The sequence below is a fragment of the Brachyistius frenatus genome, unplaced genomic scaffold (genome assembly GCF_029030835.1).
Source record: "Brachyistius frenatus isolate BFR_SWC_R1_liver_20210118 unplaced genomic scaffold, ASM2903083v1 Contig_403, whole genome shotgun sequence".
In the NCBI taxonomy this organism is placed as follows: Eukaryota; Metazoa; Chordata; class Actinopteri; family Embiotocidae; genus Brachyistius; species Brachyistius frenatus.
The window spans coordinates 1-22,127 of NW_027211002.1; the positions used below are offsets into that span (position 1 = coordinate 1).

General features: G+C 48.6%; 3 protein-coding genes across 3 annotated transcripts; all 3 read right to left on the reverse strand.

The window, feature by feature from the left end:
* Positions 1–213: 213 nt before the first annotated feature.
* ccdc180 (coiled-coil domain containing 180) lies at positions 214–3,656 on the reverse strand (the record flags this gene model as incomplete). Its single annotated transcript, XM_069724952.1, has 11 exons — positions 2,827–3,656; positions 2,536–2,618; positions 2,357–2,427; positions 2,129–2,232; positions 1,937–2,056; positions 1,744–1,854; positions 1,379–1,474; positions 1,105–1,268; positions 737–832; positions 553–632; positions 214–302 (listed from the first exon to the last, which is right to left on the reverse strand). Coding segments are annotated over exons 1-11 (1,074 nt in total), but the record flags the coding sequence as incomplete, so codon positions are not given.
* A 574-nt stretch (positions 3,657–4,230) lies between these two features.
* Positions 4,231–8,092, reverse strand: card9 (caspase recruitment domain family, member 9). Its single transcript, XM_069724958.1, has 13 exons — positions 7,495–8,092; positions 7,346–7,415; positions 7,121–7,258; positions 6,770–6,888; positions 6,274–6,480; positions 6,109–6,192; positions 5,720–6,025; positions 5,494–5,619; positions 5,187–5,395; positions 5,089–5,126; positions 4,863–4,990; positions 4,727–4,779; positions 4,231–4,519 (listed from the first exon to the last, which is right to left on the reverse strand). The coding sequence occupies exons 1-13, from the start codon at positions 7,552–7,554 to the stop codon at positions 4,426–4,428; spliced, it is 1,632 nt and encodes a 543-aa protein (XP_069581059.1). The 5' UTR covers positions 7,555–8,092; the 3' UTR covers positions 4,231–4,425.
* Positions 8,093–8,478: 386 nt separating this feature from the next.
* On the reverse strand, positions 8,479–21,212 carry snapc4 (small nuclear RNA activating complex, polypeptide 4). The gene is made up of 22 exons (XM_069724959.1): positions 20,867–21,212; positions 19,624–19,737; positions 19,503–19,543; positions 19,329–19,425; positions 19,175–19,197; positions 18,516–18,638; positions 18,241–18,381; positions 18,073–18,157; positions 17,849–17,930; positions 17,585–17,686; positions 17,429–17,501; positions 17,170–17,334; positions 16,933–17,083; positions 16,683–16,789; positions 16,448–16,542; positions 16,208–16,302; positions 15,485–15,576; positions 11,098–12,387; positions 10,743–11,012; positions 9,802–10,612; positions 9,343–9,623; positions 8,479–9,129 (listed from the first exon to the last, which is right to left on the reverse strand). The coding sequence occupies exons 2-22, from the start codon at positions 19,733–19,735 to the stop codon at positions 9,019–9,021; spliced, it is 4,347 nt and encodes a 1,448-aa protein (XP_069581060.1). The 5' UTR covers positions 19,736–19,737; positions 20,867–21,212; the 3' UTR covers positions 8,479–9,018.
* Positions 21,213–22,127: the final 915 nt, after the last annotated feature.

A 22,127-nucleotide genomic window follows, 5' to 3' on the forward strand; every position in this document is an offset into this window, starting at 1 on the left:
CCTGATCACAGAACATCAGGTGTGTTACAGGTGAAACAGGAAGTCAGGTGATTCACCAAAACACCACCATCATATATCTGAAACCACTTCCTGTTTGAACACATCCTGACACACGCGGCTTCCTGGGGGCCGCGGGCCACAGTTTGAACAGCCCCGCCCCACATGAAACAAACGTCACACACCTGAGCAGGTACGTCAGACTGATCATGTTACCTTCTGGAGCTCCGCCTCCTCCAGGAGACGCTGCCACCTTAACTCAGAACGACATTGCAGCTGATGGAGGAGGTCGGCATGGAAACACTCTGAACACACACACACACACACACACACACACACACACACACAGCTGATCCATTAAAATGATTTGTTGTCATGGCAACAACTTTGTGTCTTATCGTCATGGTGGATGCCATCGATTCACCGTGACGTCATCGATCACAGACGACGCTCACAAACCTTCTGCTCTTTATTTACTCGGCTCTGCTTTCTGATTGGACGCTGCCACAGACTTCACATGACTCAGACGTGAACAGGTGACATCACTGCACTCACCGATCTGCTGATTGACGGCCGTCAGCTGCTCAAACCAATCAGAGACCAGGGTGGCGGAGCAGGTGGGCGGGATCAGAGAGCTTAAACACAGAGAGAATGTGATTGGATGACCAGAACAGGGGGTGGAGCCTGTAGAAGCTGATACAGACTGATTCGCCAATGATCCGATTATTATTATTATTACCAGATGTTCATAATGATGTCACAACGTCGTTCTGTCAGAGTCTCAGTCTGCAGCTGCTGCTGCTCGTCATCCTCATCTTCACCACTGCACACACTCCTGCAACACACACACACCTGGACCTGAACCTGATCCTGGACCTGGATCTGATCCTGAACCTGGACCTGGACCTGATCCTGAACCTGGACCTGGACCTGGATCTGATCCTGAACCTGGACCTGGACCTGATCCTGGACCTGGATCTGATCCTGAACCTGGACCTGGACCTGATCCTGAACCTGGACCTGGACCTGGATCTGGTTCTACTCCTGGTACTGGACCAGATGCTAGACCTGATTCTGATGACCCGGTTCAGTGTGAACCCGTCCCACCTGAACTGGTCCAGGACCTGGTGGACTCTGGAACTCCTCCAGAGACTCAGGCGGTCCTCCCACACCCGGCGGAGGAGAGACTCCTGCTGCAGGTTCTCCTCCTGGAGGAGCAGTAGGAGACGAGCAGAGCAGCGACGGTTCGCCAGCAGAGACTGATTCAGCATCTGAGACACCGAGAGGTCAGAGGTCATAGAGGACAGAGGTCAGAGAGGTCAGAGGTCAGAGGTCAGAGAGGTCAGAGAGATCAGAGGTCAGAGTTCAGTCAGAGAGTTACCATGGCCTCAGTGTGGATCAGTCTGTAGACGTCAGGAGGAGACAGGAAGCCGATCTCCTCCAGCAGATGGCAGCACCTCCTGAGAACAGCTCGCATCTGCACAAGAACACGTAAAGAGCATGTGAAGAACATGCGAAGAACACGTGAAGGACATGTGAAGAACACAAAGGACATGTATAGAACGTGAAGAACACGTAAAGAACACGTAAAGAACATGTAAAGAACACGTAAAGAACACGTAAAGAACACATGAAGAACACGTAAAGAACACGCAAAGGACTAAAGAACACGTAAAGAACACACAAAGAACATGCAAAGAACATGTAAAGAACATGTAAAGATGTTCACGTGTTCCTCAGTCGGACCTTGGCGCTGCGTCGTCTCTCATCTTCTTTCAGTTTGATGTTCAGCTCCGTGATTCTGCTCCTCTTCATGTTCACCTCCTCCTCTAGCTCCTCCCACAGACCACACACCTGCTTCACACACAGACACACACAGTTGAACTTTTTGATCATCATCTGACGTGTTCACATGTCCAAGTCCAGGTGTTCTGTGTACCTGCAGACTGATGTCCTCCAGTTGATCCATTCTGACCTTCAGGGTTTCCAATCTGAGGTCGGCGTCCTGCAGAGAGGACAGCAGCTGCTGACTCATGGTCCTTACTTGAGACTCACACACCTGACAGAGTGAGGTCAGAGGTCAGAGAGAGACACTACGGATGTGTAGTATAATGTGTACTACAGTGTGTACCTGTGACAGATGTGTCAGGTCATTGTCCAGCTGTTTCAGAGCTTCGTGGTGTTTTCTACTTTTTTTCTCCGTCAGACGTTCGATGATGTCAGAGGGATCGACCACTGACAGAGAGAGGGGCGGAGCTACAGCTGATTGGTTGTTAGGTGGACATTGAACATCAGCTGAGGTGTGTTTCCATCAGAAGTCCCCCCCCCCTCCCCCAAACCACCAGGCGATTATACGAACCTACAGTATCAGGCAGTCTGCTGACATCATCAATGACATCATCATCAACATCATCAGCATCCACCTGCTGCCTGAAGGAAGAACAGAACTACCTGAGAGACAGACAGACAGAGACAGAAAGACAAAGAGACAGACAGACAGAGAGACAGACAGAGAGACCTGTTTGTCTGCCTGTCTACCTGCTGGTGGTGCTGTCCTCGGCAGACAGACAGTCCGTCCTTATGTCTTTGCGTCCAGCCAGCAGAGACCGTGACAGTTGGACCTGAAACAACAAAAAGCAGCTGTCAATCACGTCTTTCACGTCAGATCCATGTGATGTCATCGAGGTGAGTAAAACTGTGATGTCATTGTTCATCTTCTCTGAAACAGTTTGTGGTCTTTGAGCTCGTTTTTCTGCTTCAGGTTCACTTCTCCACGAACCGGACTCGAACCGGACCCGGACTCGAATCGGTTTCTGGGCGGAGACCCACCTGAGCGTCGAACAGCTGCCGGTACACCTCCCCGCTCGGAACCGCTCTGCTCGCACACATACTGACGTTAATCCGCAGGACAAGGAGGACCCGGGTCTCCTGGTCCGGGTCTCCTGGTCCGGGTCTCCTGGTCCAGGTCTCCGCGTCCGGTCCGTTCCCGGGTTGGTGTGGAGGGTTTTGAGGCCCGGGAAGCGCCGTTCCTCGCGTTATTTGACCTTCTGTTCGGTAATCTCACCTGTCGGTCGGTACCTGCCTCTTTCAACTGCGCTGAGCGTTTTTCTGTCACCATGACAACGAGGGTGACGTTCACCGTCCGCAGAGAACGTCGTTCATTCTGGTCTCCATCCACGAATAAGATGAGAGCTGTTCTGAACTCATCTCATTTATCCATCTTTCACTTCAGGTCACTGATCAATCAGCTGTTTTACTGTCATTTCAGGTCACTGCTCACGTTTGATAGAGAATAAAACAGAATGAAACAGAATGAAACAGAATTAAACATTCACGCAACTTTATTGATCTGAAGCAGAAAAACAAGCGGGAGGAGAAAATAAAAGTCAAAAACCTGACAGTCTTCAGGCTACAGGAAGTGTTTCTATCGCGCTTTTATTCTGAAACTAATGCACATTCTAATTGTTGACGTTTGAGTTTCGAAGTAAAGATGGCCAACGTTTCTTTAAACCACGACTGTTTATAAAAGTGTGCAGCAATACCACCGAGTGCCACTAGAGGCGGGCTCCCATTCAATCAATAATAAATCAATAATAAAACAATAATAAATCAATGATAAAATCAATAATAAATCAATAATAAAACAATAATAAATCAATGATAAATCAATAAAATCAATGATAACTCAATGATAGAATCAATAATAAAACAATGATAAAACAATAATAAAACTGATAAATCAATGATAAAAACAATAATAAAACAATAATAAATCAATGATAAAATCAATAATAAAACAATGATAAATCATGATAAAAACAATAATAAATCAATAATAAAACAATAATAAATCAATAATAAATCAATAAAATCAATGATAACTCAATGATAGAATCAATAATAAAACAATGATAAAACAATAATAAAACTGATAAATCAATGATAAAAACAATAATAAATCAATAATAAAACAATAATAAAAATAATAAATCAATGATAAAATCAATAATAAAACAATAATAAATCAATAATAAATCAATGATAAATCAATGATAAAATCAATAATAAAACAATAATAAAACAATGATAAATCAATAAAATCAATGATAACTCAATGATAGAATCAATAATAAAACAATGATAAATCAATGATAAAAGCCAATAAAACAATAGTAAATCAATGATAAAATCAATAATAAAACAAAACTTAATAATTAATCAATAATAAATCAATAATAAATCAATAATGTCTGAGAGTTGCTCTCAGACAGGAAGCAGCTCGTCTCTTTCAGAGTTAAAGCTTGTGAAGATGGTTGCCATGACGATCCCCAGAGATCTGCAGCCTGATCAATAAACATGTTGATCACATGATCAGACGATGCAGTGACTCTAAAACAGGAAGTGGAAACTAAATTTGAATCTGTGATGTCAATCGGAGTCTGTGATGTCACAGCCACTGCTGTCGTCAAGGTTACAGGCCGCGTACTCTGTACTGTTGAACTTTGACCGGAGGGCTTGCTTCCTGTTGTCATGGAAACAAGAGCACACTGTGAGACCTGCAGTACATTCACTAAAGTACTGCAGTACAGATCCGACGTATTTGTACATGCAGTTTTATTCCTTTTACTCCACAGTACTTTAGGATGAAACGGTTTGTAGTGCTTTTATTGTGAAGGACCTGACTACTTCCTGCTCCTCTGTGAAACAGTTTAAAGAAGCCGACGCCCACCTGCGGTAAAAAAAGTTTGGTCGACCTCTGACACACCCGTCTGTCTGCTCCTCCTGCAGAGAGACAGACAGTCAGAGAGACAGACAGACAGACAGCTCCGCTGTCTCACTGACTCTGTATAGATACAGTATATTACCCATGATGCCGCGCTGCTGTGTTTGTTTTCTGTGTCAGTGTTTCCTGCTGAAGGGGGCGTGGCCTCCTGCTGAGCTGCAGCCTCCTCGTTCTCCCCCGACGTCCCGCTGCGCACCTCCTCACTGCTCCCTGGAGGAGGCAGGTCACATGACAGGAGGACACACATCACATGACAGGAAACTGATCAACGCTCAGAGGTATTGATGGACCTCCCTACGACCTCTGACCTTTAGTGGCGCTCTCTGAGGGCTCATCCTCTTCCTCACTGCTCACACACTGGAGGAGAAAGCCTTTATCATTACATCATCATCACGTTCATCATCACCTCTTCATCCTCCTCCTCACCTGGCGAGAGTTGCAGGTGATTCTACGGAGGCGTGTCCTGAGCTTTAGCTCCTCCCCCTGTGACCTCAGCAGGCGGAGCTCCAGCCTATCAGATTGCTCAGTGAGCTGTCTGACCTGCTCCCTGTACTGATCCTTCTCCTGCAGGAGCAGCCGCGCCTCCTCCTGCTGCTCCGCCCGCGACGACAGAGCCTGAAACAACCAATCAGAGAGTCCCTGTTCTCTGACATCATCATCTTCATCACCCCCCCCTAACCCCCACCCTTCCCCCTCCTCTTCCTCCTCCTCACCTTGTCTCTCTCTCTGATCACCTCCTCCATCTGTCGGAGGGTTTGTTTGTTTCGTTGTCGGTACATCTTTGCGTCTCCTCTCAGTTCAGTGCAGCGCAGCTTCAGCTCCTCCTCCTCCTCCCGACTCTAAAAACAAACATTTCACTTTAACCAGGACAGACCAGGACCTCCTCTTCCTCCTCTTCCTCCTCCTCCTCCTCCTACTGCTCCTCCTCCTGCTCCTCACCCTGGCTCTCTGCTCCTCTGCTCGGTGGAGCTCTCTCCTGAGTTTGAACACAGTGGTGAGGAGGTTCATCTGAGGAGGCGCTGGACTCTCCTGCTGTTGCATCTCTTCCTTCATCTCCTCCTGCTTCTCCTCCTGCTTCTCCTCCTGTGTCTGCTCCTGCTTCTGCTTCTCCTCCTGCTTCTCCTCATGTGTCTGCTCCTGCTTCTGCTTCTCCTCCTGCTTCTCCTCCTGCTTCTGCTCCTGCTTCTGCTCCTCCAGTCTGTTGGGGTGGAAGAAGGTGTCGGTGGGCAGAACCAGATTCCTGCTCTGAAACACAGTGAACAGGATCATAGTGTAACCACAGGAAGTGATGTCAGTGTACACACAGGAAGTGATGTCACGGTCGGCACCTCCTGCAGCGGTCTCAGTGTTCGTCGTTTCAGCAGTCGTGTCTGACTCTCTGCTCGCTGCACCGTGTGTTTCAGACGCTCCACCTGCACACACAGAGGTCAGAGGTCACAGCAGCGTTTACCTGGGCATGGGTCAGCGGGGTCAGAGGTCAGAGGTCAGCTGACCTCTATGTGCAGGTCTCTGTTGGCCAGCAGGATGTTGCTCTTCTCCTGGTTCAGAGCGTTGATGTCGGCCATCAGACTGTAGTTGTGTTCTCGGAGCTGCTTCAGCTCGTCGCTCAGCCGCTGGCGTTCCTCCCGGAACTTCTGCACGCGCTCAGTCAGCTTCCTCAGCTCACGCTCCCTCAGCTGCTGCTGGTGAGACCACGCCTCCTACAGGAAGCAGCAGGAAGCACGGCGAGGGTCAATCACGGCCACATTTCACAAGGTTTCCATATTCTGCTGAGTCATAACTACGCGCCGTAAATACGTTGTAAATACAGCGAAAAGAAAAATACCACAAATACATAAAGAAAAATTCTTTGGAAATATGCCGTAAATAAAAATACGTTGTAAATACGACTCTGACCTGTGTCGCAGCAACAAACGAACATAAACAACCACGTAATTCACAAAACTTGTCTGACTGTGTGCTCCTTAGTAACCTGGTTGCCATACCGACCTGATCCTTGGCGACCGAGCAGGCCTGCTGGCGGCGCCGCCGCTCGTCCTGCAGCGCCCTCTGCAGGCGGCTGAGCTCCGACATCAAGAACTGAGTCAGACCAGATTCTCCTGCTGTGTCTGAACACATCAATCAGTGATCAATACCTGTCTGTCTGCCTGTCACACAGACAGGAGGTCGGACAGACGGGTAGTAACACAAACAGACAGACATGTCGTTGCTCAGACAGCTAGGTAGTAAGACAGACAGGTAGTCAGTCAGACAGACAGGTAGTGAGACAGACAGGTAGTCAGTCAGACAGACAGGTAGTGAGACAGACAGGTAGTCAGTCAGACAGACAGGTAGACAGACCGATGAGGATGCTGAAGGTCTTGTTGGGTTCCTTCCCGGTGATCCGATGGTACAGTTGAGGATAATCCAGCTCCAGACTCTCTAGGAAAGCCGTGTAACCTTTGACCCCTGTCCTCTGCAGGATGTCCAGCAGGACTCCTACAGGTCAAAGGTCACAGCGGGGGTCAAAGGTTGCGATCACAGCTCCGTCAGGATCAACAGTCTGTGTTTGTTTGAGAAACGTACCGACTTTTCTCCTCCTGATGACGAGGGAGGGGTCGTTGAAGAGCTGCTCCTCATCCTCCTCACTGATCACCTGACAGGAGACAACCAATCAGGGGAGGAGGAGCACGGGGGGGGGGGAGGAGTAGACGAGGAGTAGAGAGGAGGAGTACCTGACACTGGCGCAGGTAGGGAGTTATCCGTGAAGGATCGATGGTTTTGATCAACAACATCCTGAAATCATCGAGCTGCAACCAGGAGAGGTCGTCGTCACACACTCCCTCACACACACACACACACACACACACACACACACACACACACACACACACACACACACACACACACACACACTAACAAACACTGATATACACACAGCAATCACACCTGTCAGCCTGTCTGTCTATCTGTCAGCCTGTCTGTCTGTCTCTCAGCCTGTCTGTCTGTCTGTCTGTCTATCTGTCAACCTGTCTGTCTATCTCTCAGCCTGTCTGTCTGTCTCTCAGCCTGTCTGTCTGTCTGTCTATCTGTCAACCTGTCTGTCTGTCTCTCAGCCTGTCTGTCTGTCTGTCAGCCTGTCTGTCTGTCTCTCAGCTTGTCTGTCAGCCTGTCTGTCTGTCTGTCAGCCTGTCTGTCTATCTGTCAGCCTGTCTGTCTATCTGTCAACCTGTCTGTCTATCTCTCAGCCTGTCTGTCCCTCCGTGTCTCTCTGGTCCTCTAAAGTCGATGTGGTTGGTGTGACTTCTTGTTTTTGCATTAGGCTCCGCCCCCTCTGACTGACAGTGAGCTGATTGGTTTACTTGAATCTGAGAGCACCAATCAGATCCCAGCTGTGCCACTGACTGGATGATGTCATCATGTAGTTTAACAGCTGTCAGTCAGACTGAATGTGTCATAACATTATTGATCAGATGTTTACAAACAGATCAACAATCAATAACAGCTGCTGATGGACGACAGCTTCACTTCCTGTCCCCGTGTCCTCTTCGGCTCCGTGTGGGGACAGACGGACAGAAAGAGGAAGACGAGCAGATTAGAGAAGTCAGAGGACGACTGACCTGCAGCCAAAAGGAAGTACCAGCTGACTGAAACAGGAAGTGATGTCACAGATTCCTGGAAGACCAACACATAAGTCCTCACAGACAGTTTAATTTCAAATTGACTTGTTTATTAGAAAATAATTTCTCATCAACATTTACAGAAGCTGAAAACATCAGTAAAACAACAACAACAACCACCACCATGTTTTAGTGCAACATCTTGACTGTAAACATTCTGAGGTGACAGACGTCTGAGGGTCCCTGAACGCACCTCAGACACACTTCAGAAAAACTAAATGTCCAGAAAAACAAACAAACTGACAATTTGTTTATTTATGAGCTGAACATGTGGAGGACAGCGGTGGTCCAGTTTCTACAGGTCCGGGTCCGGTCTGGTTTCTACTGGTCCGGTCTGGTTTCTACTGGTCTGTACTGGTCCGGTCTGGTTTCTATTGGTCCGGTCTGGTCTGGTTTCTACTGCTCAAATCTGGTATCTACTAGTCTGGTCTGGTCTGGTTTCTACTGGTCTGGTCTGGTCTGGTTTCTATTGGTCTGGTCTGGTCTGGTTTCTACTGGTCCAGTTTCTACTGGTCTGGTCTGGTTTCTACTGGTCCGGTCCAGTTTCTACTGATCCGGTCTGTACTGGTTTCTACTGGTCTAGTCTGGTCTGGTTTCTACTGGTCCGTTCCAGTCTGGTCCGCAGGTCTTGATGATCCCTGAGAAGTGATTGGCCGGGGCTCCGGAGTCGTCACACAGCAGTGAAGATCTCTGTAGACGAACACCAGGAACATTAGAACCATGAAACAGGAACATTAGAACCATGAAACAGGAACATTAGAACCATGACCGGGAACCTTAAAGACTAGGGATCCTAAATACCGGGGGACCCTAAAGACCGGGGGACCTTAAAAACCGGGGGACCTTAAAGACCAGGGGTCCCACAGAACCAGGTTGTGATCAGCTGACTGAGACCCAACTCACCTCAGCTCTCCTGCATCTTCCTCTCTCTTTGATCTTCTTCAACTCCTCCTCATCCTCTCTCTCCTCCTCCTCCTGATTGGCCAGGCTGGCCACAGGCTTCTCTGTGAATGGCTGCATGGTGGCCAAAAGGGCGGGAACAGTGAAACAGGACAGGAAGCGGGCCTTCAGCAGCTGGTGGGCGGGGTTACCTGAGAATCTCTCTGCCACCAGCTGACGCACTGCCGCCACCAACTCCGCCTCCTGCTCCGCCTCCTCCGGCGGGTCAGACCTGACGGAAGGAGCTGCAGGGGGACAAAACAAACACACCTGAGGCTCGACCATGAACCAGGTTCACCACCACAGGATAACCTTTGCTGCCATGGCGATGTTAAACCTGAGGTCACCTGACCTCTGCCTCAACAACGTGTGGAGGGGTGCATTATGGGGCTGCTAGCAGCTCAGGTGGGACAGGTGCGCTACCTGGCTGGCCCTCCGCCCGGCGGCAGTCCGAGGTGGAGTCTGGCTGGTCGGGTGGAGGCGGGGCCTCAGGTCTGGGTTGGGGGCGTCGGCCTTTGGAGCCTCGAGACAGCAGCTGCAGGGACGATTTGGTCAGGGACGTCTTGGCCCGCAGCAACGCACTGAGCATGCTCAGACTGCTGACAAAGGGGGGCAGGTAGGGCAGAGCCACGCCCGCTCCAGGAACCACCACCCCTCTCCTCCCACTCAGCCAATCACAGAGAGCCGCACGAGGCTCGAGAGACATGAGGGAGGGGTCGAACTGAAGCCCCTCCTTCCTGAGAGGAGGCTGCTCCGAGGGGTCCACGCTGACTGCATCCTTATAGGGCAGGAAGACTTTGGAGGGGGGCTGGAGGGGGCATAATGGGGAGGAGCCAGGGGGAGGGGCAAATGGCAGGACAGAGGGTGGGGGCTTGGAGTAACAGGTGGGCGGGGCAGGAAGTGGATGAGTCAAAGCTGGGAGGTGTACAGGGACGGACACAGAGGGGGGTTGAGGTGACTGCAGAGCGGGCAGGGCCAGGGGGCGCTTCCGTGGTGGACGGGGGAGGGGGGCGCTGGGTATCAACACCAGCTGCAGACCCTGGGACGGAGCTTGGACCAGCTGGACCAGGCCAGCAGGAGTCATGACCCACATCGACTGACCAGGAAGTAACTGCATCCCAGGGGGCGGAGCCAATGGCTGAGTCTGGGTGACGACTTCCTGTTTGGAGTGAGACCTATGGGTGCGCTTCTGTTCAGGAGAGGAGGAGGAGGTCCTCTTCATCTTGGCATCAGCCTACAAACACACAGCAAAGACACGTCGTCATGGTAACCACCAACAGGTGAGGACAGGTGAAAATAAGTGAAAACAGGTGAGGACAGGTGAAAACAGGTGAGGACAGGAGAGGACCAGGGTCCGGTCCTACCTTGGCTTTGGTGACCTCCTGCAGAGCTCTGGCCTTGTGACTGGGCTTGCGCACTCTCTTCCCCTCCTGCACCACACCTGTACCTGTACTAGCCCCGCCCACAGCCTGCTCCTCACTGCTCGTCACCTGCTGCTGCTCCTCCCCCCTCGCCCTCTTCCTCCCTCTGCGCTGACCTCTAGCAGGAGAGGCTGCAGGGGGCGTGGTCAGGGAGGAGGGCGGAGCTAATGGCTGGATGGGAGCAGTACAGCGTGGAGGAGACGCAGCGTCATCCTGAAAGAACGTAAGGTGAGTTTAAAGTTCTGAGAACACGATGGATCCAGAACATGTTCTTTTTGTTTTACTCTCTGACTGTTACCTTCAACTCATCGTGCCTGCAGGACGCCTTCTGGAGCTCCGCCTCCTTCTGGTCCCTCCCACTGGCTGGATTCGGGGCGGTGCAGGAGGGTTTGGGGGAAGGGGTGCTGGGCATGGAGATAATAGAAACGGCCTGATTAAGGGAAGGGGGCGGAGCCTGTTGGCTGCAGGTGGGTGTGACGTTGTGGATCACGTAGACAGGAAGTGCAGTGAGGCTGTGAGAGGGGGGAGGAGGGGCGACCCCTGCGGAGCAGGAGGAAGGGGGGAGCGAGGAAGGAGGCGCCTGAGGACTGATGTTAGGAGGCAAGTGGAGGAGGAGGCTGGGTGGGCGGGACGTGGCTTGCTGCAGCTTGTGTTTCTCCTGCTGCGCCAGCTGCAGCTGCTGCAGGAGGCGCTGTTGCACCTCCTGCTGCTCCTCCTTCATGGCCTTCCTCCGCTGCAGGAGTCCCGCCACTGTCTTCGGATTCACTTTCTTGACAGTTGAAGGGTCAGGGGGCGGAGTCAGCAGCACCACTCTCTTCTTCCTCTGCTCGATCATGTCCTTGCAGCCGGCGACGTCCACGCTCATCGTCTGGAGGAGAAGCATGAAGACGGGCGTGGAGGAAAGCCCCGCCCCCTCCCCTCGCTCCCTCAAGGCGTCCGTCGCCGTCGGCCTGCCCCGCGCCGGGATCAGCAGGTTTCCGATCCACGGCGTCACGGCGGTCTGCAGCTCGAAGCCGATGGCGGTGTCGGTCACTCGACCCGGCGGGTTCTGCCGGGTCCGGTTGTGGAAGCGGAGCGCCCGGCGGTCCAGGTGGGATCGCAGCTGCTCAGGTGACACCATCAGCATGGCGCTGCAGCTGTGGTGCTCCTCCCTCGGCAGCTCCCTGGGAGGAGGTCCGAGGAGGACGGAGCGGCCGAACCGGCCCAGAACGGTGGAGCGGACCGGTTTCCCTCGGTGGGAGGAGGAGGAGGAGGACAGCAGCACCGGGCGAAAAGTCAGGGAGCTCAAAGGTTCTGATTTCTCTGCTGGAATCCAATCCTGCAGGGGGGAGAAAGTGTACTCCTCCTCCTCCTCCTGCTGCTGCTCCTCCTCCTCCTCCTCATCCGTTCTCTCCCTGTCCACTACCTCCATCTTGGTCTCATCGTCACTGTCCATGTACTGAACTGCCATCTCCTCTTCTTCCTCACTGCTCTCCTCTTCCTCCTTCAGTGTCATCAGTCTCCTCCTGATGCTCCTCCTGGCTGAAACTTTCGTCTCCTTCTTCTGTCCTCCTCGACTCTTCGCTGGGTTCCTCCTCATCTTGTCTTTCTGTTGTCGGACAATTAAAGAGTCAGTGTCAGTTTGATGATGTCATCAGTTTGTTATTTATATTTGTCATATGTGTATTTTGACTTCTGGAGGACGACATCCATCTGGACCACTTGAACTAAAGTAAAGTTTAATCTTTAAATCCTCTTCTCTGCTAAAGTTTATTATTACATCTGCTGTTTTAGGATATCTAGACTACTGAAGCTTGTCTGTTTTTTGGGAGCTGGAATTGTTTGTGATTGGATTCTTGTTTTCACTCAAGTAACTGAGAGTCAAAGAGAACAAGTTTAGAGTTAAACTGATGGTCTTTATTTCAATTCTATTAAGAACTAAGTTCTATTTGACTTTCTACATTTTGAGGTAAAAAGACTCTCTAAGACAAGTTTGGACAAAATCTAGAGACTGTGTGAAAGTTTTCTTTGTTTAGTAATCAGTGGTGAGTTTCTATTGCTGCATATTTGTAACACCTGGTGACAGGAGGCCTAACGAGCAGGAGGTGTGGTCTAAAGAGCAGGAGGTGTGGTCTAACAAGCAGGAGGTGTGGTCTAACGAGTCTTTCGTTGGAGTCTACGAAGACTCGGAGGATAAAGACTGAGGAGTCTTTCGTTGGAGTCTTCGGGGGACGCTGAGTATAACTACTACTATCTGAGTATGTGTGTACTTTCCGTCCCTGTGCGTATATCTACTCGTAGATACTACAGGCCTCTCACTCGTTCACACCAACACCGTAACCTTTCCTCTGTTATCTGTCCCACCCGTTCCACTCATACCCAACACCTCGTCACAGGAGGACTCTGGACTGTCAGTCAGCTGAAGACAGACTTCATCTCTGGACTTCCTTGGTCTCACTGAGACCTGGATCACACCGGACAACATCCACCCTGCTGCTCTCTCCTCTGTCTTCTCCTTCAGCCTCACCCCCAGGCCCACTGTCCTCTCTCCCCCCCTCCCTCTTCTCTCCCTCCTCCTCTCTCCTCTCCTCTATCGCTGCAGCCAAAAGCTCTTTTTACCAAACCAGAATTCAATCCTCATTTTCCAACCCCAAAAAGCTATTCTCCATCTTCTCCATTTTCTCCAACCTCCTCCCACCTCCTCCCTCCATCCTTCCATCAAGCCACTTTGTCAACTACTTTACTAAAACGATAGATGACATACGCTCCTCATTTTATAATCCATCTTCTATAACTACATGTCCATCATCTTCATCTTCATCCCCTTCACTTTCCTCTTTCACCCCCCCGTCTCCCAATCAAGTTGTTACCTTGGTACCCCCCCCCAACCACCTGCCCCCCCTCCCCATCCCATCTCACGTTCTCCAGTCTATTGCTCCAGACCTTCTTCCTTTTCTCTCCATCTCATCAACTCTTCTCTGTCAACGTTCTGTTTCCTGAACTCTCTGAAGGAGAGAGTGAACCCTCTCCTGAAGAAACCCCCCCTCAACCCGTCTGAAGTAAACAACTACAGACCGTCTCTCTTCTTCCCTTTCTTTACAAAACTCTGGAGCGAGCTATCTTTAACCAACTCTCCTCCTATCTCCACCATAATAACCTTCTTGACCACCAGTCTGGTTTCAACAGACCACTCAACAGAGACGGTCCTCCTTCTGTCTCTGAGCAGCTTCACACTGCTAGAGCAGCCTCTCTGTCCTCTGTCCTGATCCTTCTAGACCTTCTGCTGCATTTGACACGGTGAACCACCAGATCCTTCTTTCCTCCTTCAGGACCTCGGTGTCTCTCTGCTCTCTCCCTGTTCTCATCCTACCTCAACGACCTCACCTACCGGGGAACTTGGAGAGGATCTGTGTCTGAACCTTGTCCTCTGACTACTGGTGTCCCTCAAGGCTCCGTCCCGGGTCCCCTCCTCTTCTCTCTCTACACCGACTCTCTCGGCTCTGTCCTTCACTCGCATGTCTTTTCCTACCACAGCTATGCTGATGACACCCAACTGATCCTCTCTTTTCCAGATCTGAAACACAGGTAGCAGCATGAATCTCTGCCTGTCTGACTGACATCTCTCAGTGGATGTCCTCACACCACCTGGAAATCAACCTCCACAAGACCGAACTGCTCTTCCTTCCAGGGAAAGACTCTCCCACTCTCGACCTGACTACTACCTTCAACAACTCTGTTATCCCGACCCTGACTGATAAGAACCTCGGAGACACTCGACAGTCAACTCTCTCTTACTGCCAACATCACTGCAACAACACGTTCCTGTAGATACATGCTGCACAACATCAGGAGAATACATCCTCTTCTCACTCAGAAGGAGGTCCAGGTTCTGGTCATCTCACATCTAGGGCGGCACGGTGGTGCAGTGGTTAGCACTGTCACCTCACAGCAAAAAAAGGTTCCGGGTTCGAATCCAGTCCTGGGCCTTTCTGTGCAGAGTTTGCATGTTCTCCCTGTGCTTGCGTGGGTTCTCCGGCTTCCTCCCATCATCCAAAAACATGCACCTCAGGTCAGGTTACCTGGCGCCACACTAATGGCAGCCTGCTGCAGCATCTCCCCCCTGAGAGCCCCCCTGCTGTAGTGAAGACATTTCCCCTCGGGGATTAATAAGGTGTATAAAATCAAAATCAAAAAAATCTAGACTACTGTACCTCCCTCCTGGCAGGTCTACCTGTTAGTACCATCCGACCTCTGCAGCTCATCCAGAATGCAGCAGCTCCACTGGTCTTTAACCTCCTGGATTCACTCACACTACTCCACTCCTCCTCCTCCTCCTTTACCTTGAACAGTAGAACTTTAGTATCTTAAAATAGAACTTACTGATAGAACTTTGTAGTTTGGCTTTCTGGAAGAAATGATATTTTCTTGATTCCTGTTGTTCTGGTTTGAACCCTCATGTTGAAATGAACTGATTGTAAGTCTTTGGAGAAAACAGTCAGATAAATATAATATAATGTAATATAATGTAATGTAATGCTACCTGATTGGTTGTTAAAAGTTTGTTTGTTTATTTGTTTGTGTTTGTCTATTACATTACATACAGCAGAGGGAACATTTTGTCCCCTGAGATGTTCATCCTGTTTGAATGGGGTTGAGTGAACAGCTGTGTATAGGCCCCGCCCCCCCCAGAGGACAGGTGAGTGCACCTGAGCAGGAGGTGCGCTCATCTTCTTCCATTCTCTCAAACACTGAGCATCAAAACGATGAGGAATCTCAGAAGCGATCTTCGTCCAGCGACCTGAAACACAGAGAGAGTGATGAGGAAGAGAATGAGACAAGTTCCAGAGAGTGAGCCAAGTTGCAGAGAGTTAGACAGGTTTTACAGGTTCCAGAGAGTTAGACAGGTTTTACAGGTTCCAGAGAGTTAGACAGGTTTTACAGGTTCCAGAGGGTTAGACAGGTTTTACAGGTTCCAGAGAGTTAGACAGGTTTTACAGGTTCCAGAGGGTTAGACAGGTTTTACAGGTTCCAGAGAGTGAGACAGGTTTTACAGGTTCCAGAGGGTTAGACAGGTTTTACAGGTTCCAGAGAGTGAGACAGGTTGCAGAGAGTTAGACAGGTTTTACAGGTTCCATAGAGTTAGACAGGTTTTACAGGTTCCATAGAGTTAGACAGGTTTTACAGGTTCCAGAGTGAGACAGGTTCCATAGAGTTAGACAGGTTTTACAGGTTCCATAGAGTTAGACAGGTTTTACAGGTTCCAGAGTGAGACAGGTTCCATAGAGTTAGACAGGTTTTACAGGTTCCATAGAGTTAGACAGGTTTTACAGGTTCCAGAGTGAGACAGGTTCCATAGAGTTAGACAGGTTTTACAGGTTCCAGAGAGTTAGACAGGTTTTACAGGTTCCAGAGAGTGAGACAGGTCTCACCGACTCCATGTTTCTCCACTAGCTGCAGCAGCAGTTCTTTCTCCTGTTTGTCAAATGCTCCTTTCTTCATCCCCCCCTTCAGGCAGTCGTGATACCTGTACACACACACACACACACACACACACACACACACACACACACACACACACACACACACACACACACACACACACACACACACAGATGTTTAATGGGACAGACAGAGAGACAGGCTGTGTCCTGTCATCCTGTCGGTCTCACCTGTCTCTGCAGCCGCCGTCGGTGCGACCAGGAACCTCCAACCGGATCTTCCACCAGTTTTTCTCACCGTGATGGGAGACAGCTCGCAGTAGCAGCTAAGAGACAGACAGGCAGAGAGACAGACAGGCAGTGAGACAGACAGGCAGAGAGACAGACAGGCAGTAAGAAAGACCAGAACCAGAACCCTGCAGTTCACACAGTCAGCAGATGGTCTTTAGCCCCGCTCCCTTCCTACCTGGTCTTCCTCTTTGGTCCACGGGCCTCTCTTCAGGCTCGGGTCCAGAACCTGGTTCCACCTGTAAATCAGCTGAGTCGGGTCACGACCCTCCATGAAGTAACTGACTGAGAGAGAGACAGACAGGTGGACAGAGAGACAGACAGGTGTGTATAAACCTCATAATTGAAAATAACTGACACAGATGTAACACTGTGATTTAACAGTGATGTCACAGAGTGATGACATCACAGAGTGATGGTGTCATTACTCTGTGTGTAGGGGATGAAGTTTCCGATCCTCATCTTGTCCACCAGCTCTCTCAGCAGGACGTCTTCTTCCAGCGTCCAACTGCCTCGCCTCAACGAGCCGGGGACGAACCGCTGGAACATCTGGAGACACATGAAGGCTGTCCTCCCCGTCTGAGAGGCAGACAGGTCAGAGGCAGACAGGTCAGAGGCAGACAGGTCAGAGACAGACAGGTCAGAGAGACAGACGGGCTCCTCACCCCCAGCTCCTTGGCGATGGTGTCCCAGCGTCTGTCCCCATGTCTCCTGCAGATGTCCTTCAGAAGCTCCGCCTCCTTCTGACTCCAGCGGCTCTTGTTGATGGACGGATGGAGGAAGTTCTGCCAGAAACCTCGGATGTCCTCCGCGTCCTTAGTCCCCTCGAACTGAGGATGGACAGGAGGACAGAGGACTCACAGGGTGTCTGACTGACTGATCGGTTGATTGATTGATTGATTGATTGATTGATTATTAACTCACATCAATATTGGAGATTTTCTGCCAGTCGTGTTCTTCGTATCGATCACCAATCAGCTCCGCCTCCTTCTTGGCTCTGACCAATCAGAGCAGAGAATGAGACACATGAAACTTGTCCTCCACCAGTGCCACCTGCTGACCGACAGAAGCAGCACCTACCTGAGCAGATTGATCTCTCGCTCCAAACTGTCTATCTGCTCTCTGAGCTGCTGCCTGTCTGTCTCTCCTGCTGAGGACAACTTCTGACTCAGGTAGTTCACCCTGAGAGACATAGACAGACAGACAGCTTATTATAAAGCCACTACTAGTAATAACATGAATAATAATAACATGAATAATAATAATAATAATATCATTAACAATAATAACAACATTAATGATAATAACAACATTAATAATAATATTAATATCAGTAGATGTTACTTTGACAGTTTGGGCTGGATGAGTCTCTTCATACTGTCTCTGCACACGGAGTGGATCAGAAGGGTCTTCTGCCAGCTCTCCCCTGGAGACAGAGAGACAGACAGGCAGGGGCACAGACGGACAGACAAGCAGACAGATGGACAGACAGACAGGCAGAGAGACAGACAGGTTTAATGATGGTCTGTGACCTCCAGTTCCTGTTTTGCTGATGAAGTTGTTCTTACATCGTTTCATCTTCACTTTCCTGTCGTCCATACATCCTGTCATCCTGCTGGCCTTCTCCTTGGCTTCCTGATTGGCTGGAGGACCCTGGAGACGGACACATGAAGCACCTGATTAGTCAGATGTGAGCAGTCACACTTTGTCTCTGTCTGTCTCTCTGTCTGTCTCACCAGACCGGTCAGTTTGTCCTTGAAGTACGGTTTCAGGAAGCGACCCAGGTACACGTTGATTGGCTGCTGGAAGGAGGAGCGAGCGGGCTGTTCTCTGGAGGACTCTCTGATTGGTCCAGACAGCTGAGACACCAGCTCCCTCTAGAGACCAAAGACAGGAGATATCAGCACTGACTGCCTGTCTGCGGTCCTACCGACCGTCTGTGGTCCCACCGACCGTCTGTCCGACCGTCTGTCTGCAGTCCTACTGACCGTCTGTCTGTGGTCCCACTGACCTGCTGTCTGTGGTTCTCTGTCAGTAGTGTCTCCAGCTGGTCCAGAGTCTCTTGAACCACCTGCTGGTAGACGAGGTTCATCTGAAGACAGGAGTCCACTGACAGCGACAGACCGAGTTCACTCTGCAGAGAAACAGACAGTCTGTAACAATACCAGCATTACTGACAGAGTTACTGACAGTAATAGATACTGACAGTTACTGACAGTTATAGATACTGATACAGTTACTGACAGTTATAGATACTGACAGTTACTGACAGTTATAGATACTGACAGTTACTGACAGTTATAGATACTGACACAGTTACTGACAGTTATAGATACTGACAGTTACTGACAGTTATAGATACTGATACAGTTACTGACAGTTATAGATACTGACAGTTACTGACAGTTATAGATACTGACAGTTACTGACAGTTATAGATACTGACACAGTTACTGACAGTTATAGATACTGACACAGTTACTGACAGTTATAGATACTGACACAGTTACTGACAGTTATAGATACTGACACAGTTACTGACAGTTATAGATACTGACACAGTTACTGACAGTTATAGATACTGACACAGTTACTGACAGTTATAGATACTGACACAGTTACTGACAGTTATAGATACTGACACAGTTACTGACAGTTATAGATACTGACCTCATCACTGCTGCTGTCATCATCTATCAAACAGAAGATCATGTGTTAATTATTCATGTTGAACTGTTAGATTATCAGGTTGGTGGAACACAGACGACAGACAGGTACCTGACAGAGACAAACAGGTACCTGTCAGAGACAGACAGACAGGTACCTGACAGGGCGAGGGGGCTGTGGGGTCCAAGGACGTCCTCCAGGTTCTGGATCTCTTTCTGGATTTTGTCTCTTTGAGCCAACAGACCTGCTGCAGACTGAAAACACACACACTGGTTTTGGTATCTTTGTGAGGACTCTGGTTCAGATCTGGTGTCTCACTTATCTGTCTCACCTCCTCGTCCTCCTCATCATCATCCCCGTCTGATCCATCATCTGACCAGAGAGACAAGAGGTCACTGAGAGACAGACAGGCTGAGAGACCGACAGACAGAGACAGAGAGACAGACAGGTACCTGTCTCGCTGCTCAGCAGCTCCAGTTCAGCGTTGCTCACAGACAGACTCTGTTCCAGCTCCTCCACCTGTCGCTGGATCCTGTCTCTCTCCACGGACAGAGAGACAGACATGTCTGTCAACAGAGAGACAGTCAGGTCCGTGGCTACAGAGAGACAGACAGGTCTGTGCACACAGAGAGACAGACATGTCTGTGGACACAGAGAGACAGACATGTCTGTGGACAGAGAGAGACAGACAGGTCCGTTGACACAGAGAGACAGACATGTCTGTGGACACAGAGAGACAGACATGTCTGTGGACAGAGAGAGACAGACAGGTCCGTTGACATAGAGAGACAGACATGTCTGTGGACACAGAGAGACAGACAGGTCTGTGGACAGAGAGATACAGACAGGTCCGTGGACACAGAGTACTACAGATACCACAGATACTACAGAGTACTACAGATACTACAGCTAACTACTGATACTACAGAGTACTACAGATACCACAGATACTACTGATACTACAGATACGACAGATAACTACTGATACTAGAGTACTATTGATACTACAGAGTACTACAGACACTACTGATACTACAGAGTCCTACTGATACTACAGAGTACTACAGAGAACTACTGATACTACAGAGCACTATTGATACTATAGAGTACTGCTGCTATTACAGAGTACTACAGATACTACAGAGTATTATTGATACTACAGAGTCCTGCTGATACTACAAAGTACTACAGAGTACTACAGATACTACTGATACTACAGAGTACTATTGATACTACAGAGTACTACTGCTACTACAGAGTACCACAGATACTACAGATACTAGAGTACTACAGATACTACTGATACTACAGTACTACCGATACTACAGAGTACTATTGATACTACAGAGTACTACTGATAATACAGAGTACTATTGATACTAGAGTACTACAGAGTACTACTGATACTACAGAGTACTAGAGTACTAAAGAGAACTACAGATACTACTGATACTACAGCGCCCTATTGATACTAGAGTACTACTGCTATTACAGAGTACTACAGATACTACAGAGTACTATTGATACTACAGAGTCCTACTGATACTACAAAGTACTACAGATACTACCGATACTACAGAGTACTATTGATACTACAGAGTACTATTGATACTAGAGTACTACAGATACTACAGATACTACAGAGTACTACTGATACTACTGATACTACCGAGTACTAGTTTCCTGTATCGTTACCTTCAGCAGTTTCCGGTCCGTCTCCGTCTATATTCGTTTTTTACTGAATTTTAGCGTTTTTAATTTTGGCTCACGCGCCGCGGAGCTTCAAACAACGCAGCTCTAACGTTAACATATTACCCAGCAGGCTTTGCGGCAGGAGAACTGGTCCTGCGGTGGTTGTCCGTTCGGACTGAGTTCCGGTTCTAAATTTCCTGAGAAACCAGAACCAGGTTTTACTGGTCAGTCCGTCAGACTGAGGCTTCAAACCTGAAACACACCGAAACAAACCGAAACACACCGAAACAAACCAAAACGCTCCGAGCCGTGCCGCTCCGCCCTTTATTTTCATCCCCCTGAACCACTTCCGGTTTGCTTCGCTGTTCCGTTCGTTTGATGTTTAAAAAAACAACAAGACATTATTTGTTACTAAAAAATTATTTAAATATTTTCTGTGTTCTTAACATTTGTTTAATTTCTATCTCCTGCTCATTTTGTTTATTTACACATCAACAACACACGTCATTAGGTTCTGTAGCACAGTGAAGTTCTAACAGAACCTCGGAACATCAGAGGAACCAACAGTTCAACATGAGGGACAGCTGGAAGAAAAACAGAACCTCCAACACATTTTAACAGCAGACAGTAGCAAAGTGGTTCATTTTCCTAAAACTCTCCGACTGTCAGTCAACATTCAAACAAAACAATTAGTTCCACTTTTAAACATGTTGTATGTTGATATCTGGACTTATTATTATATATTGTTATTATTTTTGTTGTCATCCTGCATTGGAACACTTTCCAAAAGAAATGTACAAATAATATACTGAAATATGAACACACGTTCACTCAATGTTACAATCACATATAACCTCAAACATATGAAAACGTCATGCTATGAAAATATGTATCTTTAAAATGTTTTCAGTGCTTAATCACAGTAACACATCTTAATACTTCCAAAAGAGATGTGTACGTGATATACTGAAATAAAAGCACGACTAAGTTCACTTTGTATAATTATACTCAAATATAACTTTAAAATATTCTGAAGCTTCAGGATATTTAAATGTGTTTGTTAAAATATGTTTTCAGTGCGTCAGTCCAATGATCATTTTCAGGATACATTTTAAAATATGCAAAAAAATATATTTAAAAACAAAGTTCAAATCAATATATTTTAGTAATTACAATAAACTATTGGCATATTTGTCTAATAATATTACTAATTATATTTATTCTAAAGTGGATTAAACATTAGATAGAAGGTTAGGTAGAAGCA

Excerpts from the sequence above, each read along its gene's own strand:
- card9 (XM_069724958.1), bottom strand. The coding sequence starts at position 7,554 with ATGTTGTTGATCAAAACCATCGATCCTTCACGGATAACTCCCTACCTG. Across the intron at positions 6,889-7,120 it reads GACCTTCAGCATCCTCATCG|ACACAGCAGGAGAATCTGGT; the intron begins GTCTGTCTACCT and ends TGATGTGTTCAG. Across the intron at positions 5,396-5,493 it reads TGATCAGAGAGAGAGACAAG|GCTCTGTCGTCGCGGGCGGA; the intron begins GTGAGGAGGAGG and ends TGGTTGTTTCAG.
- snapc4 (XM_069724959.1), bottom strand. The coding sequence starts at position 19,735 with ATGTCTGTCTCTCTGTCCGTGGAGAGAGACAGGATCCAGCGACAGGTG. Across the intron at positions 18,158-18,240 it reads AGGACAAACTGACCGGTCTG|GGTCCTCCAGCCAATCAGGA; the intron begins GTGAGACAGACA and ends GTCCGTCTCCAG. Across the intron at positions 16,303-16,447 it reads GACGGCGGCTGCAGAGACAG|GTATCACGACTGCCTGAAGG; the intron begins GTGAGACCGACA and ends GTGTGTGTACAG.